This window comes from Juglans microcarpa x Juglans regia, chromosome 3D, assembly GCF_004785595.1.
Source record: "Juglans microcarpa x Juglans regia isolate MS1-56 chromosome 3D, Jm3101_v1.0, whole genome shotgun sequence".
Taxonomy (NCBI): Eukaryota; Viridiplantae; Streptophyta; class Magnoliopsida; order Fagales; family Juglandaceae; genus Juglans; species Juglans microcarpa x Juglans regia.
Genome location: NC_054598.1, coordinates 35,617,429 through 35,638,331, shown reverse-complemented (window position 1 = coordinate 35,638,331; position 20,903 = coordinate 35,617,429). Strand labels below are relative to the sequence as shown.

Here is a 20,903-nt window from a genome sequence, read left to right as displayed (position 1 = left end):
CTATCACCATTAACTAATTACTAACATCTATATTTATGATCTCATTAAAGTTATTAGATAATCTTTTTATAAAATGCCTAAGTTGCAAGTAAGTGTAAAGTATGTATGGTCAATGACAAATTGACAATTATTTATTAATAATATACAAAATGTAAAAAGTTTAATATAACCCATTATGCATTAACTATCATAATACATTTACATAATTTAAGTTAGCAACAAATTAACAAAGAAACGGTGCCATTTAGTGTAATATTGGACCTAAACAGCGCAATTTAGGTTTAGTGGCAAGTAAAATTAAATCTGAGTTGTCGTTTCATGCAACTCAGTTTTTTTTTATAAATAACCCATCCTTTGAAACAACGCCGCTTAGGGTTATTTTCAATCCAAAATGTGTCGTTTCAACATAAGGGTTACACTTATGAGACCCCTTCTGGAATCCCTTCCATTCTCACACACTTCCTCTCATGCAAAACCTAGCATTTTTAGATCCCCCTATTGTCGTCTGTTATGCCTTCTCTCTCTAACTCCTCCATCGCATCTCCCTCCCCTTTTCGAAACCTTCGCAGCCCCTACCCCCTAATGTGCGGTCTTCACTCTTCAATTTTCTTTTCTCTCACTGTAGTGAATTTTCTCAATGGCCTTATTTAAATATTTACAATGTAGTGATTCTAGTTAATCAGTGATAAATTTGCATATAAATTGTTAGATTCGCATCCCTATTTACATATAATTTGATGAATATCTTTTTCGATGGATTTCTTTGGATACTAATATTCACGGCTTGATTAGTACATAGTATCTCTAGTGCTCATGTCTTTGGATTTAAGACATTCAAACTAGTTCTTTAGGTTTGTTATTTTTCTAGATGGACCCTATAAAAGAAACGATTCCGGGAGACTCAACCACAAATGATGCTAACGAGTCAACACAAGAGTAAGGGCAAGGAATTCCTACACTCCAACCCAATTTAAGTACTAAATCGAGTGCTAGTAGACCTAGTGGTAGTAGAGCTAGGTCAATGGTTTGATATCACTTTACAAAAATACTAAAAGGTGATCTCACTAAACTTATAGTTGCATGTAATTACTATGGTGCTTCGTATGCATGTGATACGAAGATCAACTGTACAAAATCTATGAAGTACCACATTGAGAAACAGTGTAAGAAATGTCCGTTTAATAAGACGGATAAGTCCCAAACCACTTTAGGTTGGAGGGCGAAGGATGGAGGAAGTGGTAGTTTGGGACTTGTTCCCATTGCATTTAGTGTTGAGGCTTGTAGACAAACCTTAGTGGAGATATTGATTTTTGATGAGTTGCCCTTTAGGTTCGTTGAATGGGAGAGTTTCAAAAGATTTATGCTTATTGAAGGATAGAGATTTCATCTTGTGTTACGATTGCGAAAGATTGTGTTAATGTGTATGTGAGGGAAAAAGTACGTTGAAAACTACTCTTCAAGGGCAACAAAGTTCCTTTTCTACGGATACATGGACATCTATGCAAATCTCAATTATATGTGTATCACTGCACACTTTATTGATGATAATTGGAATATACACAAAAATGATTTTTTTTTTTTTATTGAAAATCAAAAGGGTGATACACTTGGTAAGGCCATAGAGATGTGCTTGCATGATTGGGGGAGACCGAAAATACTTGCAATCACTGTTGATAATACAAGTTCTAATAACGAAGCAATATCTTATTTGAAAAGAAGACCAGACCTAGGAGGGTTATTGTCTTCGAACATCAATTTTTGTATGTTCGGTATTGTGCCCACATATTAAATTTAATTGTCCATGAGAGGTTGAAAGAGTATGATAACTCTATTGCAAGGGTGAGAAGTGTTGTGAAATACGTTAAATCCTCTCCTCAAATGTGGAGTACATTTAAGTCATGTGTATAACTAGAAGACATTACATGTATTGGAATTAGAAAAGGAATAGTTGGTGTGTGTTTTTGAACGGTTAGCTGAAGAAGATTCAAATTTCCTTACTAGTATTGGAGATGATAATGATGACGATGATGATTCCTTGATGAGGAGAACGCCAAGATGAGGAGAACGTCAAGGAAGTTAGAGCCTCCCAAGAATGATGATTGGGAGAAGGTAAAGTTGTTTGTGAGGTATCTTTAAGTTTTTCATAATACGCCTTTACGTTTCTCAGGGGGTAAATATGTAACTTGCAGCTCTTTTTTTATGGAGTTAGTTACAATTCAAGATGTGACATAGAGTGTGAAGAAGGAAGCTCTGTGGTGGGATTAATGGCGGTAAATATGAGGAAAACAATTTGATAAATATTGGAGTAACATTGAAAATATGAATATGTTGTTATATGTTGGGCTTGCTTGGTACAAGATGCGATATCTTGAATTTTCAATAGAACCAAAATTTTATAAAAATAGAATTTTTACAAAACCAATGAGAATGCTCTTATATGAAAGTAGAAAAGGAATAGTTGGTGTGTGTTTTTAAGACACCAACCATGTATGTATGTGAGATAACGTACTACTAATGATATCGGTGCGAGGAGCTTTAGTAGTTAATTAGTTAAACACGGAGCTGTCGAATAAGCTAGCAATATATATATATATATATATATATATATATATATATGCATGGGTTCGTGGAAGATTTGGTAGAAAAGTTGAAGGAAGTAGTTTAGACAATAATGGTATATATATATAGTAGCTAGCCAGCTAGCTAAAGGTACTGGTATTAATAGAACACAATTTGAATGCATCCCACATCTATATATGAAATATGAATCCACCCCTAATACTCTCCAAATTCACGCCATGTTTTTCATCTGTGGGATATTTAATAAGCACTTTGCTTTCGAAACTTTGGATTTGATGTAGACACTACTATAGGAAGCCCGACTTCCAGTAGTCTTTTCCACACTCGAGGAATACTCGATTGCAAAATACAGCATCTTTGAACTCTATTGGTTTTGGATGCATAGACGCACTCGATCTGAATTAAAGCGAAATCACGTGATCATCATCATCATCAATATCATCTTGATCTAGCAGCTCCCAAAATATCTCTCCATTATAATCCCCGGTCAAGATGATCAGCCTGGCCTGGCATGTCTTTTCATGATTGTGCCATAAATATAATTGCTTGATTGACAGTACTGCAAATCTGAATCAAGGTCTTGTTTACACGTACCTATATATAATGAAGAATGGATTCTTGTATATTCTGCCCCAAATGTGGATAAGAACATACGTACTTACTCCACCCAAAAGCAATATTGTGGGTGATGAGGATGAAGGCTGACCGTCGAGAAGTGCAAAATGCAGGAATAAAGTTAGTGGGTCGGCTTCAAATATTTGGGTTGGGATGGGATTGAAGTGGGTGCATGTTTTGATCAGTCATAAGGATATGATGAGCAGTACTATATATGACAGTGGCGACAGGCCGTATATGGATTTTGATTGAACTCAATTCATGGGGACCAGATTGAGCACAAAGTCGTCTACACCAATCTTCCCCATACCCTATATTCATCCACGTTCACCAAATTATATGGTAAGTGGGCAGGCCACCTGCATAAAGCTAGCTAGCATGGTGTTGCTGCTTTATTCACATGACCAAACCCAGTACTCCAATTCCATTGGTTTCCATCACCTACTACAGCTATTGCTCCTGCCTTGCCTAAGATCATCAAGTTCATTTTCTAGAATCTTGCTACACATTAATCGATTAATACTACTTATAGTGAAATTCATTATAATTTAAAAAAAAAAACTAAAATATCAATAATTTTTAAACATATATAGCAGATGTGAAAGTCTTCTTGATCCACGTCAACAGACTTTCACATCAACGGTGTGTTATGAGATTCCATTTCCTATGCTATCATAATTCGTTTCTAACTAGTAATTTTGAGATTCCATATATATACATATGCTTTTTAGAACACACACTTGACTATATAGGAAAAAGTTATGTTTCTCGAACACTCTCGTTCACTCAAATTTGATTCATGTGATGAGGTGGCCATATTATTATTCATCAACCTTTGAATTTGTTGTTTTTTGAAAAAAAAAATTTAAGTTGATCTTATGGTTGATAATCAACAATATAATGACACATCCAAATCTTGTTGGGTGTAGGAATAGATCATACATTCATGAGCAAGTTGCAGCTCCCATGCATTAATTAATACTTCGTGAATGCTTGGTTTTAAACCATATAAACAGAATTTGCTGATAACATTTTCAAGCCCTGAACTCCATATATATATATATATATATATATATATACACACACTAGAGTACGCTAGCTCATGTCCCCGGCCGCCTCCATCATCGTAAACTTAATTCTGATGCTGCTGTCACGTACAGACATTTCCATGCTAGCAGTTGCATGTTTCTTTCTAGAAACTTTGAAAGCTCCATATATGTACACACACAGATATATATCTCATGCTGCATGGACGGACAAGTTAACTAGCTTGGGCAAGTATACCTACCCAAGCCAACCGTCATATAATTAAAGGGATCGAAACTGACTTGTGATCACCATGGCCGTTCAGTGCCACGTACCCGCGGGATCGATCTCACCTCAGGCTGACACACGATATCCCTCTTCAATACAGATATCCACCAGCTGCTGCCATCCTTTCCAATATTCCCAAATGGCATTAAGTAATTTGCAAGATGCATCGCTGTGCACGTAGACTGCATTCCCGTCAATCGCTATATATCCTCCGCCGGCCCTTGCCGTACTGTAACTCTCTTGTTTCTTTTTTTATTTTTTTAGTAGCTCTTCCCGGCCTTCTGATTAGCATGACTTTTTATATATATATATAATGCAGGTTTGATCTATCCGATCGATTAAATTTTTTTATTTAAAATCGGATGTAGTACTTTATTAAGTTGTTTGTAATTTATTATTAATCTTGCTAGATTTTTTAGTAGTGTTTATGAATATACATTATAAGAAAATTGTTTATTTATAACTAATTATTTTTTATGAAAGTGATTATTTTTTATTAAAATGAGTTTGTTTCTATCATAAATATATTCATTTTCGTCGAAAATAATATATTATAAATACTCATTTTTCTTATATATATTACTATATATACAGGATGACAACTTTATATATGTACATGATGTAATCAGTGCATATGTTATGCAGGCGTATGCTCAGATCATTAAGATACAATTAAGATCATTGCCCACAAAGAATGAAAAAAAAAAAATTTTGTTATTTTAATGTTTGAATTACGTACTATATATTTCTGCTTGGAGATCCATATTTATATCTAGTAAATTCACTACAAGAAAATTGTTCAATTGTGGCCAGTTATTTTTTGTGAAAATGATTATTTGTGATCAAAATAAAGATCCAAATTTATATCTAGTAAATTCACCACAAGAAAATTGTTCAATTGTGGCCAGTTATTTTTTGTAAAAATGATTATTTTTATCAAAATAAATCTATTTTAATCACAAATAATCATTGTCATCGCATAATCCGTTACAAATGGTCTTTTTTTTTTTTATAGTGAATTTTCCTTCTACTTTCTATAATGTATGAAGTTTGGCATATGCAATATTGTGACATGATTGTAATTCTTTTACAGTTTTAATGCCTTCCGTTTCCTTTTTCTGCAGTGCAGAAAGATCTTTTAAGGTTCATTTATGATCGCAGGTTTTTAGTGCTGTTAATATATATACGATAAGTAATATTATATACAGTCGTAAAATGTATAAACGTTATGTAGTTATTTTAAAAAAAAGTAAAGTTTATTATTAAAAAATTAATTTATTTTTATGTAAATCTTATATTTATTTATTTTTTTTAAAATGACTGTATGATACTTTCATACTTACGACTGCAAATATCATTTAACATATATAATTTGTTGAGAATATCAGCTCGTAAGGGCCAAAGGGCTGGCATGGTGCGATATTTCTTTATAAGTTTGGAGATAGAAGGATAAACAAAATGAGTTTTATTATGTAAGGGAAGGGAGATGTGCATCCTTATTTTTATAAAATTTTTCATTTCATTTCATATAATTATTATAATTTTTTTAAATTTTAAAATAATAATAATATTAAATAATTACATTCTAATAATATTTAATTTAATTTTTAATTTTATCTGCTCTCGTTATCTCTCTCTTCTCTATAAACAAACGTGAGTCCGTAGTTATTTGGAGAATAAAAACCACCCAAAATATGAAAATTTCTTTTTATAATAATTGATGTGATAGGCTCTTACATCAACACTGCATGTTTAGTATGTCATTAAATGGGCATAAATATATATATATATATATATATATATATATTTTAAATACAATGCAGTGAGCATTAGTATTGTACTGTGCATATATATATATATAAAATTACCTCTTTTATATATCCACTTTATCATTCAAGTAAAATTTTTACATTGACTTATGCATATTGGAGATAAAATAATAAATAATAAAATATTATTATTTTATTATTATTAATTTTTTGTTAAAATCAATTTTTTTATATATATTTTACAATTAGCATCCACTACATATATATGACATTAATAATACAAATGTAATAATAAAAAATATAATTTTTTTATATATTATATTAAAAATATAATAAAATGAAAAAATATATATATAATATATTATAATAACAAAATGAATGTGCAAGTGAAGATTTGTTGTGTTGTTGAAAGAGGAAAAAAAGGAAAGAATTGTGAGTGAGAGAGTGGAATTAGAGATAAATAATGATTAAAATATAATTTGTAGCGTGAATAGTAGTTATTCAAATTTAGATAAGAACTGTTCATAATTAGCTAAATATTTAGATATGCATAAATTAATATAGAAGATTTTAAGGTCATATTATGTGAATATAATTTTACATATACATATATATAGATCAATGCTAATGGTCTATGGCCTTTTATTTTATAAGTTGGGTCGATATTTGGATAATAGATAAATCATATCTTTTTAGTTATTTTGAATAGTGAGTAAGGGGATTAATTAATATTTTATGGGTGTCAAATTTATCTATATATATATATTTTTATTTAATAAGACAAATTTGAATAATTAATGAAGACAAGATTACTTGCACATCTGAAATCGTTTTTTTGAAAATGAGATGAGATTATATGAGTTGAAATTAAAATTAAAAAGTTAAATAAAATATTATTTGAATATATTTTTTAATATTATTTTTGTTTTGAGATTTGAAAAAATTAAATTGTTTATTTTATTTTGTATAGGAATTTCAAAAAATTATAATAATGAGATAGAATTAAATGAGAAGTTTTCAAAATTTTAGATTTTGTTCCAGAAAGCAAACGAGGCCTTAAGAGAAATCATGCCATGTCAACAGCGGTTTGTTAGTAGAATATATAATGTTTCTTCTTTTGTGAGTATGTTCAGCAAGTCATAGTAAACAAAAGAGACGAAGATGTGAGAGTATATTGAGGGAGTGAAAAAGTATTCGAGAGTGAGAGTTGAGATCGTGTAAGTAGAGTGATATTCTTGTAACTCATGGTGTGTGATTGTAATCTCCTCTGAAATAAAATTTCTTGTAGTTCTGTGGACATAAGCATGTTGTCGAACTACATTAATTTTTTTTTTTTTTTTTTTGAAATAGAAGTGCTCATGATCTATTTATGAATAATGTTGGCAATCAGCCATTACAAATTTAGAAATAGAAGAACAAACAGAATCAATATCAATTCTTTCTTCATCTAATGACACTGCAACTCTTGCAAGTTCATGTGCAACTTGGTTGGCATTCCTCTTAACATGACTCACCCTCCAATCAGTACCATCCAACAGTTGTATAATATCTGCAATGATTGGATTGTTACTATAATCAAGCTCTTTTTGGTTATGAATTGCAGACAACATTTAAAGAATCTCCTTCAAACAAGCTCTTATTCATCTCGAGATCCTTGCATAGCTTTACTGCTTCAAACAACCCTCTTGCTTCAGCTATATCTGCATTAGAACAAAAAAAACATAGGCTTCATCAAGCTTAATAACACTGACCCTTCCCAGTCTCTAAGCACAATGCCAATTCCAATCCTAATTGCTTGGTTCTGCACTGCAATATCCCATTTGATTTTAATAAACCCCTCAGGTGGTCCTTCCCATCTTACTGCAACATTTGAACCTGATACAAGGTTACTAGTGGTGGCCTCCATAACTTGCTGATATAGATCATATTCATGGACTGCATGCTGGAACAAAATTCTGGGTGAAGTAAACTGCTCTTGATGAATTAAGGAATTCCTTCTATGCCATAAAGAACAAGCTACATATGAAAACAAGCAAGATCCCTTCCTTTCAACCTATCAAGCACCTGTTTAAAAATCTGAGCAAAATCAACATCAGTAATAGCCATTTTCTGCATAACCTTATCACCCATCATCCAAACATCCATAGCAGCAGGACATGCCCATAGAATATGCCCAGTGGATTTAGGTTCTAATAAACAGATAGGACATAAATTGCTTGCAATCACCTTTCTTTTATAAAGATTCAACTTAGTTGGGAGTGAGTCTGAAATAGCTCTCCACATGAAATTCTTGACAGAGTAGCAACAGGTAAAGCCCACAGTTCTTTCCAACAGGGATCAAACTCAGCTCGAGTAGAGGTCTCACCAAAAACGCTACAAGTTGTTTCCATATAGAGATGATAAGCACTTCTGACAGAAAATAATCCATTTTTAGTCCTTTCCATACCAGTCTATCTGGATTTCCCAACACACTAATTGGAATCTAGAAAATTGCCGCAACCTCCACTTCATTAAAAACAGACTGGACCAATTGGGCATTCCACCAAGCATTTTGTTTATCAATTAGTTCCTCAACCAAAGCATTAGAGCCCAAAGTCTGTATTTGAGATTGAATCATACTCGAGTTGGTTCCTGGAATCCATCTGTCCTGCCAAATGTGAATCTGACTACCATTCCCCACCCTCCAAATGAGACCATCTTTAAGAATCTTTATGGCTTGCCAAATGCTTCTCCACATATAGGAAGGTCTTGACCCCAAGTTTGCTTGCAACACTGAAGATGATGGAAAATACTTTGCCTTAAAAATTCTGCTAGGTAGGCTGTTTAGGGTTGTGAGGAATCTCCAAGCCTGCTTAGCTAATAAAGCTAAACCCAACAAGGTCTCTGAACCCATATCCTCCTTTCGGTTTACCAGTACATAAAACATGCCAAGATTTCCAATGCATCTTATTTTTATCTTCTAGACCACTCCACCAGAAATTAGAGATTAAAGAATTTAACCTCTGGCATAAGGATTTGGGCAAAAGGAACACACTCATACAATATGTAGGAACTGACTGAAGCACAACCTTAATAAGAACTTCCCCTCCAGCTTGAGATAAAAATCTATTTTTCCAATTGCCAATCTTGCTTTGTAATTTACTCACAATAGTCTGAAAAGCCCTCATTCGAGATTTTCCTACCAAACTAGGCAACCCCAAATATTTTTCCATGTTTGAAGTGTCATTTAAACCAGCAATCTCCTTTATATAAGCTCTAGTTGAGGCTTTTGTGTTCCTGCTAAAAAAGAGAGAAGTCTTATCTCTATTGAGCAATTGTCCAGAAGCATTTTCGTAAATACCCAAAATGTGATTCAATCTTCCCCATTCCACCATATTAGCTTGACAAAACATCAAGCTATCATATGCAAAAAACAGATGATTCATGGATAACACACCCCTAGCAATAGGCACACTAGAAATTAGCCTTTGATCTTCTACTGCAAATAGTTGAGAACTCAAAGTCTCAGCACATAGGATGAATAGGTATGGTGAGAGAGGACATCCTTGTCTTAAACCTCTTGAAGGTCTGAATGTTTGCTGAGGTGATCCATTAACCAGTACTAAAAAGCTAGAAGAGGAAACACATTCCATAATCAAATGAACCCAGCTCTGTGCAAAGCCTAACTTAGCCAAAACAGCCTTGAGAAAATCCCATTCCACACGATCATAAGCTTTGCTCATGTCAAGCTTTAATGCCATATAACCCTTCCTACCATACATCTTACTATTCATTGTATGAAGAGTTTCAAAAGCTGCTAATATATTGTCAGAAATCAGATGTCCAGGTACAAAAGCACATTGGGTTGGAGATATTAACTTTGGCAAAACACACTTCAATCTATTGGCTAACACCTTGGCAATCATCTTGTAAAGCACATTACAAAGACTGATTGGTCGATATTCAAATAAAAATTGAGGCTGAAACTTCTTAGGTATCATAACAAGATAAGTGTGATTAATCCCAGCTATTGATTGCTTATTATTCAGAAAAGAGAGGACTGCCTTACAAACATCCTCATTCACTATTGGCCAATGATCTTGGAAAAAACATGCAGCACAACCATCAGGGTTAGGAGCTTTATGAGGACCCATTTGGTAAATACTGTCCTCCTTTCATCAGCAATCTTCAAAATATGATTCCTCCTCTTCCTTTGAGTAGCACAGAAATGGAAATACTTAGAGTTTCGATCACCCTTCTGAAGCCAATGCATCTTTGCTCTTTGTTGCCATCTGATATTAATTCTCTCCAAAAGAACATTAATCTCTTTCTGCAGATGCTTAATTTCCCCAACAGAAGCAACTGTCATAGACTGGTGCAGGAAATTCAATCTATCCATTTTAGCCTGCAAAAAAGAGTCAAATAAAGGATCCTTACTTCTGCTCCATCTTATAAGGGTTGTCATGCCATGCTTTAGCTTAGACATGACTGAAGACAAACTAACTGCTGAGTTAGTAGAGCCTTGCCAAATTTGCTTGACCACTTCACCACAATCATCATAGGAAGACCAACTTGCTTCATATCTTATGATTCTGCAATGAGGCACATGTTGTTGTCCCTGTGGCAATATTGTAATCATGAGAGGACAGTGATCAGATGAGAGTGTAGGCAAAACTTGAATGTTCCCATCTCCAAAGACATCACACCATTGTTTTGTAGCCACTGCCATCTTCCTTCCTTGAGCAGAAGAACACAATCCATGGGGAATAGCAAAAACAAACTTGCTAAGTCCCATGAATGGACCAGTAATAGAGGCTCTCATCCAACTGCCATACTGCAGATTAGAAACATCCCCTCTAGAGTCAACCAAAGGCTTTTGAGAGCACCCATTCGTGCCATGTAAGAGCAATCCACAATAGAAACAGAATCTCAATATTCTCTCATATTTGAACTGAATAAAAGACCTCTTCCCAGAAACATTAATCATCTTCCCCCGAATCAATGGCATAGTGAAATCCAACTCAAGAAGAACACGAAGGTACCGTCCCCAACTAATACCCATCTCATCAGCCTCCACATGAATTACCTTCCCAATTGAACTACCCAATTGAGCACCAATCTCAGCATTCATACATCCAAAAGGCAAGTTATGCAACTGAACCCAGAAGTAAGTATGAGTGAAGGACATAGTAGAAGGAGAAGTAAGGCCATCAAAGTATTTAATACAAATGAGACATTGATCAAAAGACCAAGGCTGGCCATCCCACACCTTTTTCAAGTCAGTTTCATTAGCAAATTCGAAGGGAAAAAGATTAAAGCCCATGTCAACAATGTTTATAGTAGTGTCCACTTTCCATATCTTCAAAATAGTACCCTTAAACGCATCACGATTCACCCTCTTCTCAGTGATAATCTTACCAATCAAACAAAATCTGCCACTTTCCAACGTTGCATGAATATCACCTTCCTTTACAACAACATCCTTAGACTCCTCTTCCGTTAGAGACAATCTATCCCACAAAGTAGTAATATCCTCAGCCATCTTTGGTTAGAGGTGAACAAAGAAAGAATCAAACACTTCAAAATCTTCAAAGAAAATTCGCGTTTCAAATACCCGACTCAAACCTTTGCTTGGTAGGAAGGAGAGAGAACTTTCGCCTCATCCACGAGAGAAAGACTCGAACTACATTAATTTTGTATTGTATGATTATTTGTTTTTATTTTATTTGTCATCGTTACTTTCACAACAATATGAAAGGTCAAAATTGCTTTTTTCCGTCCAAAATATCTGCGGAAACATAATTTCGCTGCAAAAAGTGGAGTTTAGTGTTGACGTTTCTACGCTGTAAATGAAGCGATGCTAATGCACAAAATTAATTTTTGCGGCTAATATTACTGGCGCTCAAATTTGGCCGCGAAAAGACATATTTCTTGGAACCTGGGATGGTTGCAAAGATGTTGTAATTGGATTAAGTACGTGTAAGTTTGATTGGTGTCTTATAAATAGATTGTCGCAGAGTCATGTTTTATGTTTAAAGAGCTTTTCAAAAGGTTTCATGAAAAAATTTATTGTCTATTGATTATTATTCATGCCATCATGTGTGGACGTTGATATTGATAGACGTGATTTTTCATCGTTTAATTGTGCAAGCCATGGGACCGGATCAGCACATTAGTCATAAAAAGTTCAAGTTACGGGAATCTACTTAAATGGACGATGTGAGATGAGTAATAAGACTCATAGTTAAACGGATTTACAAGAAAATGGATCGGATGATATGGCTCAACAAGAGCAAATATATATATATATATATATAATACATAGTTAAATGAGGAAAATATACTTTGTCACCAGAAAACAGAGTATGCTCAGAAGTCAGAAAAATGCTTGTCATTGTCCTCGAAGTATGCTCTTATAAAGGGAAAAGCGATCAAATAGTAGTGTCGAATGTCTATCCAGTATGCACAGATTCTGGCTAAAAGATAAGAGCATACTTTGACCAAATCAAAGAATGGGTAATCACTTAAATAGTAGTAGATAATCACTTCTCCATTAATTGTGGCCGTCTCCCTCCCCCTCCTCGATCAGTCATTTCAAAGGTGTGAAATTAGACGTTGGAGGATCATATCCTCTCCCACAGGCACAATGTATTATATAGATTTGGATTCGATTTGCATACCCAAATCTCTCTTTGCATCCTGGACAGTTTATATTCACCACTGTAACTAGTATTATAATGAATTAGTTAAGGTTATTGAAAATTATGGAACAATTTACCAGTAAAATGAGGCCTTTTAACACACTTACTGATGAAACTTGATAATTATTTATATGTTTTTTTGGGACACACTGAAGTGTTTGATCATGTGGCTTGTTCATTGGGAATCTTCAGTGCAGAGAATTGTCCTGTTCCATCAATAAATTGAAGCATAAGAAAACCATTAATAAAGTTTAAAAAAGAAAAAAAAGGTCATTCTCCCTTTTTTATGAGTTCCAAACATCTGATAAGCAAGTTGCAACTCCTGACATGACCCAAATATAGTGACCCTTGAAGGCCAAGCACTTTCTAATAGGTAAGGCATCAGCCAAATTCAACTTTATTACACTAATGGGTAAGCATATAACCAACACTTTTGAGTTACATAACAAGTAACTCAAAAGAGAGTTCACCCAAACACTTCAACTTCAAAGTTCAAACAACCATGATCAGTTCAGTTCCAACCGAGACCTTCAGTGTGGAGATTCGGCAGCTCGACATCGAGGATTCTAGTCGGGCTCCGAGGGCTGAATGGGTGCTCAATTCTCCTGACCCACCAGGTCTATGCCATGAGCTCCTAGGTTCAATCAAAGAGACAGTCTTTCCTAACAGAAAGAAGCCATCTTCATCCTCCAAGATGAAGAATCCATGGAGATGTGCTGTGGCTTCATTCCTGCAGGGTCTATTTCCCATTCTCCGCTGGGGAAAGAATTACAAGGCTTCAACGTTTAAAAGCGATCTGATGGCTGGTTTGACACTGGCTAGCCTTAGCATTCCTCAGGTATCCACATGTTAGCCTATATCTTTTGTTTAAAACATTCTACTATATGTATGTCATTTTTCTTCTTTCTCATCATTTCCCCCTTATATTAGTTTTATGAAATTTCTTGCAGAGTATAGGATACGCTAGTTTAGCAAAACTTGATCCTCAATATGGCCTGTGTAAGTTACCGAGTTCAGTTTAGTACCGTATATTATGCTTCAAGTTTCTCAATTGCTAGTCTGATCAGGTCATTGATTCTTTCACACCCAGAGACATACTGCTGGAGAAAGAAACAGTTGTTATTATATTGTGGAACCTTCTATTTGATGTTAGATTGGCATTTTTCTGATTTTACTTTACTTTATTTAGACACAAGCGTTGTCCCTCCTCTGATTTATGCTCTGATGGGGAGCTCAAGAGAGCTAGCTATTGGACCAGTAGCTGTTGTTTCCATGCTGCTCTCCTCCATGGTTCAGCAAATACAAGATCCTATGGCTGATCCCATTGCCTACAGAAAACTCATTTTCACAGTGACCTTCTTCGCCGGAACTTTCCAAGCTCTATTTGGAATATTCAGGTAATTATGGGCTTTAAAGAGCCAGTTACATTTTCTTGTAATGTGATTCTTGTTCATTCTTATTTTGTTTTTCCTTGTCAACTTAAGTCTAGTCTTCTTTGTTCTAAGAAGTCTAATATCTAATCTCCAATATCTGCAGATTGGGATTCCTTGTGGATTTTCTTTCACATGCTGCCATTGTTGGATTCATGGCGGGTGCAGCCATTATCATTGGTCTTCAACAGCTAAAAGGGCTACTTGGGATTAGTCACTTCACCGTCAAAACAGATGTGGTGTCGGTCTTAGAGTCTGTTGTTAGATCAATTAAGGATGAAGTAAGCTCTGCTTAAAGAACCATGGTTTGAAGAGGACAAAAATGAAATGATAAATGATGAGTACTAAAATATTAGTCTCTGTTATTTGTACTTCTGCTCTATAGTTTTATGCGCTTTTGTTGATGTGTCACAAATTTGACAGTACCATCTTTTCCCCGTGCTTTCATTGACAGTTGTACCCACTGAATTTCGTCCTTGGTTGTTCATTCCTGATCTTCCTCCTATTTACTAGATTTCTAGTAAGTAATTGAATCGTAGTGTCTCCCTTTATGATTTCTCCTTTATGGCACTCTTTTTCTGTTTCATTCATCCAATCTTGATAAATCTGTGACATTTGAAGGGCAGGAGAAACAAGAACCTCTTCTGGTTGCCTGCTATTGCTCCTTTGATATCAGTTATGTTATCCACTTTGATTGTGTTTTTGACAAAAGCTGATAAGCACGGAGTTAATATCATAAAAAACATCAAAAGGGACTAAATCAAAGTTCAGTTCATCAATTACAATTTAAAGGTCCACATGTTGGACAAGCAGCAAAAGTTGGACTAGTTTCTGCAATTATTGCTCTCACGGTCTGTCATCAATCCTTTCCCCATTTGGTGATACTTGAACTTTTTCAGTATAAGTTTTTCAATGGTTATCCAATTTTCACCTCAGGAAGCCATCGCCGTTGGCCGATCTTTTGCATCCGTTAGGGGCTATCACCTGGATGGGAACAAGGAAATGGTAGCCATGGGCTTTATGAACCTAGCAGGATCTTTATCCTCTTGCTATGTGGCAACCGGTGAGCTTTTCTGGTAACTTTTTTCCCTTTCTTTATATCCCACACACTACAAGAAGATCAGATGTCCACTTAAGCTGACAACCCCACAGACAGCATATCAAATTATTTGAGAGGTTTGGTGAATTACTGTAGGGTCATTCTCTAGGACAGCCGTAAATGTCAGCTCAGGATGTCAAACAGTAGTGTCAAATTTAGTGATGGCCATTACTGTGCTTCTGTCACTGGAATTGCTTACTAGGCTCCTGTACTTCACTCCCATTGCAATCCTAGCTTCAATCATTCTCTCTGCTCTTCCTGGACTTATTGACATAAATGAAGCTTACAATATCTGGAAGGTCGACAAATTAGATTTCCTTGCATGTCTTGGTGCATTTCTTGGGGTCTTGTTTGCATCAGTGGAGATTGGCCTTCTGGTTGCGGTAAAGTTCCAAACTTCTCTCTGGTGTTTCTTCCCTGTAAACTTCTCTGAGTTTACTTTGAATGTGCTGATTCGGTTCCATTTTGGTGCATGAACTGTTGAAATAATCCCTACCTTAAAAAGGGAACCAAACTTGCAGTAAACAGACAACTTTATCATAATTGATTCGTAAGAGCACAAATACTGTCGGATAGAATCCGAGTCTTCAATGCCCAATTGGAAGAGCATGGTTGTCCCGTGATTGGTGGGTTCCATAAAATAATGGAGCTTTATAATTCAACTGCTTTCTGAGAAGTTGGTGCTCACATGACTTGGGGTCCATATATAAACCTTCAAAGGCAGCAAACTGATTAGACCCTTTTGGCGTGTCCTGCTGATGCTGCTTTGTGTATCCATGGACCACCGCCCACCTTCGGTATCTGCTTTACTTTCTGGATGAATGATGTAGGAGCCCTTTAAGTTCAGGCTTGACTACTTGCATATAGTTGAGCACTATAAGTGAATAGGACACTGCAACCCATCAAGGCATCATTTGCATTCAAATAAACATACACCAAAAACGGGCTATGAAACATTTCAAGGTATTTATTATTGCTAATGATCGAAGAATCATGTCACGTTTAGAAACCTCTTTGATCAAATTAAAAACAAGAGCTAATATATGGAAACCATAGAATCTCGGGCCTGGTTTCTTCATGCTAATTAAGATGGAGTGATTTTATTGAACTGTTCAAGTCAAACACACACCGTTGACAGATCATATTCAAGTCTGAGTAGATGGTCATTATAACTTTATTCAATATGAAACATGTTCTTTCATATGAGGGGATATGAAAACTTCCATCGCCTTGGATAGAAACTACTAGTTCTATCTTGATATTTATCTTTTATGGAGTGCAGGTGACAATCTCATTTGGAAAAATATTACTAAAATCAGTTCGACCCGGCATAGAAGAACTGGGGAGACTTCCTGGAACAGATATCTTCTGTGACATAAGCCAATACCCGATGGCCATTAAGACTCCGGCCATCCTGATAATCCGAATCGACTCTGCTTCCATGTGCTTTGTTAATGCTAATTTCATTAGAGAAAGGTATGCGTTTTATGATTATTTCCTTATTTTATGGAAAAACGATAGAGAAATGGTGCAAGTTGAACTTTGTCCACGAATGGCTCTCGTTTCAGGATATTAGGGTTGATGAAAGAAGAAGAAAATAAAATGACAGAAAATGCAAATGGAACTGTTCAAGCATTAATCCTTGACATGTCCAGTGAGTTTGTTATACTTGTATATCCGCTACCAACTAGATATTCTAAGTCTTCCTACTTGCGAAGTGGACGCTATTGACATAACAAGATTTGATTTGTAAGAGGAATTTAAAAGTTAATTTATCTTGCAATTCAAAACTTGCAATGTCTGAATAGTGCAGAGTATGCCCCTTTATACCGGCTTGCAAATATAATTTTCTTCAAGGGCATCACTGACCAAGTTGAATTTCTCTTATGATAGACATGATGAACATTGACACTTCAGGAATTATAGCACTAGAGGAACTGCACAGGAAGTTGGTTTCTCATGGCAAAGAAGTAAGGAATCGACCTGCACTTCAAGCCTTTCTCATGTTAATTACAATCTATATATGTGGTTTCTGAGCTTTTAAAGCATTTACTTGTGCTCTTCCAGTTTGCTCTAGCAAACCCAAGGATGCAAGTGATTCACAAGCTGAAGGTGGCTAAATTTGTAGAAAAAGTTGGAAGAGGATGGGTTTTCCTCTCTGTCTGCGAAGCTGTAGATGCATGTCTCGGTTCTAAATCGGTGAATCTTGACACTTGATGGCTGTCTTGTGTATACTAAGTCGGTAAATTTTGTAAAATATAATAACCCTCAAGGAAATCACAGCAGCAGCAGATGTTGTGACCATGAACGTTGGCCTTGGAGGATAAAGATTAGTGCAGTATGGATTTTTATTAAAAATTGCTGTCTGATCTATTTGAGACTAGTGTTTGATGATAGGTAAAAGTTGGAATATGTAATTAAACCTCACTTTCTGCTTTTGAAAAATGCATGGCAATTTTAGCTGATTGCATATATATATATATATATATATATATATATAGGAGTTGGGTAAATCCATCCAAGTGAAAGGTCGAATTTTGATAAAATATTTAGTAAAATATGGATTTAAGAGTTTGAAATCCTAATCCAGTTCTCAGAAGTGCTTTGTCCATCGACAAGTCGCTTTGTAAGTGTTAAGAATATAATATAAATAATAAAATTTATTTCTTTTTATCAATTTAAGTGTTTGAGATAAATGGTAATTTTATATGGTATTAAAGCAGAGGTCTTGAATTTTTTAGACAAGTGATAATTTCACATAAAGAGAATTAAAAATAAAAGTAAATAATGGTTACAGTATACCGTATACATTCTTCTGTTCATATAAACTTATATGAATGAGTTATGCTACAGCCACCGAAAAAAGTGGCCTGAATAAGGATCCCGAACATTGTATTTCTCTTTTTTATTTTTCTTTTCCTTTTTTTATGTATTTTTTTAATCATCATAAACATTTAAAAAAAATAAAAAATTCACAACATTATTAAAAAACACTTTCTTAATCACTAAGTAAAAAAAAAAAAAACTATTTGGGACACAAATTCGGGATCCATTTTCGTGATCCAAAGCATTTCTATATATGAATAGTTACCAGTGTATCAATATTTTGTTATTTTAATTTAAACTATAATATTCCACATCGTATTGTCAATAGTGGTATTTTTTATGGTGCTTCTGGGTTGCAGCCAAACTCAAAATAAATCTCCAAAAAAAAATTCAGAGCATTGAATATTCAAGTAATAAATTATATTTTTAGCCAAACTCATCTAGGTGTTATTGTAACACCTGCTGATGCACCTCATATTTGGGACTTAGGTGTCAAATGTGATGTTGTTACCTGGTCGTTTAAATTATATCTTCATTGTGGCACAACAAGGAGTTTACTATGATCAGTGCAGTGAGATTATTTTATTAATATTTTTCACTTATTGTTTACTACTATTCATTACTATTTAATTTTTTATCATTACTTTTTTACTACTATTTATTGAATACCCCAAAATACTTCACTATCCAAACGCAATCTAGTCGCACCACCCGGGATAGAGGCACCCTGGAGTAGACGCTTGCGAACTCTTTAGATTAATCTCCTGGCTATTAAAGAGTACATAGAAAAGGCTTTCACAACATTTTCATGTCCTAGCCCTAACGTATAGGCGTGAAGCGTACTTCATAACCTTTCCTTCTAAAAATGCCGGAAGAAAATTAGTAATACTAAAAATTAAACATAATAAATCTGATATATGAACTTGAAAATATTTTAAATTATACTTTTACCGTTAGTATGATATTTTATTTTATTTTATTTTTTAAAAAAATACGGAATATTAATAACTCAATTTGAAGATTTTACACTAGTCAAACAAAATTTAAAGATTTACCTTTTTTTTTTTTTATGAGAGATAAAATTCTAGCAAAATCCAAGTTGCGCGTATAGAATTTGTTAAGTGTTTATATATAGAATGGTATTACATTTATTTATAATTTTATTTACAATTTATTTACAATACTCATTTTATTAATTTTTTTTTTAAATTCAAATATCATAATTTTTAAGGCATCTATATAAATAAAAAAATTTTATAAATTTTTCTTTAAAGTATATTTTACTTATTTATAATTGGCCTAATGGCCTTTGTAAAGTAAACAAAGATAAATTAAGCGCGAGGCTGCAGTCAGTCTGTTAGACCCCCAAGTCGAGTTGCCTCTAGAGTTGCCGCACATGTCTTAGTCATGATGGGGACATGGCCCTTGGCTAGCCCACAAGCATGCCTTGGCTCGTGTCGTGACACGCACAGGGCGCCCAGCATGCATGCATGCCTTGGCCCGTGCGATGACACGCACGGGCCAGCGAGGTTAGTGACCCTAGCATGCGCACGCCCGTGCGCATGCCCATGCGCGCTGACATGTGCCACGCGCCCATGCACGAGGCATTGTGCATGCCCCTACACATCCTTAGGCGCTGCATGGCCCTATGCACGCCCCTGCGCCGTAAGGCCATGCGCCCCCTGCTCCGCATAGCCATCATGCGCGCACCCATGCGCAGTGCCACACTACTAGTGCCCAGGCCTCCAGCCTGGGCCATGCTGCTCAGCAGCACGCCCCAGCCCACCTACCGCGCACCAGCGAGATTAGTGGCATGCCTGTGAGTGCACGGTTCCAGCCCATGCCTTGCAGGTAAGGCTAGTGGCATGTCATCCAGTGCATGGCTCCAACCCATGCCTTACAGCCTCAACGCCCAATCCACCAGCTTGGGCCATGCAGAGCCAGCACCCAGGCAACCAACCTGGGCCATGTAGCGCACACACATGGCTCATCATCAGCAAGCCATGCTGCACCACTTAGCCATGGGCCAACCTGAAGACCACCATGCTCCATCTTAGCTCACCATGAGCTCATGCATGTCACGGCCAGCTTGGTCCATGCCACTATGTTTATTTATTTTTATGTATTTATTTTCAAGGGACCTATTGGGGGTTTCCAATTTGTATTGCTTATAAATAGAACATATTTCACTTGCTTTAGAATCTTTTAATAAATACCCTAGAGGGAGGATTATTATTTGAGAGATCATAAACAGTGTCTTTGCACTTGGGCTTTTTGGGTGAAATTCGTAAATCCCAAAGAGAGAATCATACTTTGCAATTCTTTGAATAAGTGTGATTCATTTATCTTGTTCTTGCAACTCGGTGTAATTCGTAAATCCAAATTGTATTTATCAATATATGAGGTTTATTCAACTATTGTGCAATCCGTAAATCAATTGTTGAATTGTCATTATTGTTCATTTATTCATTCAAGTTCTTAAATATTTTCATTTTTGTTCTTGAGTATTCATCATTGTGTACTTGGTGTTCTTCATTCATTTGTTCTTCCAATCCATCCAATCCATATTTTCGACCAACTCTAGTGTTTG

General features: G+C 35.3%; 1 protein-coding gene across 1 annotated transcript; it reads left to right on the top strand.

The window, feature by feature from the left end:
* The first annotated feature begins 13,315 nt into the window (after nt 1–13,315).
* On the top strand, nt 13,316–17,953 carry LOC121256727 (low affinity sulfate transporter 3). The gene is given in 13 exon segments (XM_041157603.1): nt 13,316–13,796; nt 13,909–13,957; nt 14,148–14,355; nt 14,495–14,669; nt 14,843–14,908; nt 15,010–15,136; nt 15,139–15,239; nt 15,325–15,451; nt 15,584–15,870; nt 16,770–16,963; nt 17,056–17,141; nt 17,381–17,457; nt 17,555–17,953. Coding segments are annotated over 13 exon segments (1,983 nt in total). The 5' UTR covers nt 13,316–13,460; the 3' UTR covers nt 17,705–17,953.
* The last annotated feature ends 2,950 nt before the right edge of the window (nt 17,954–20,903 follow it).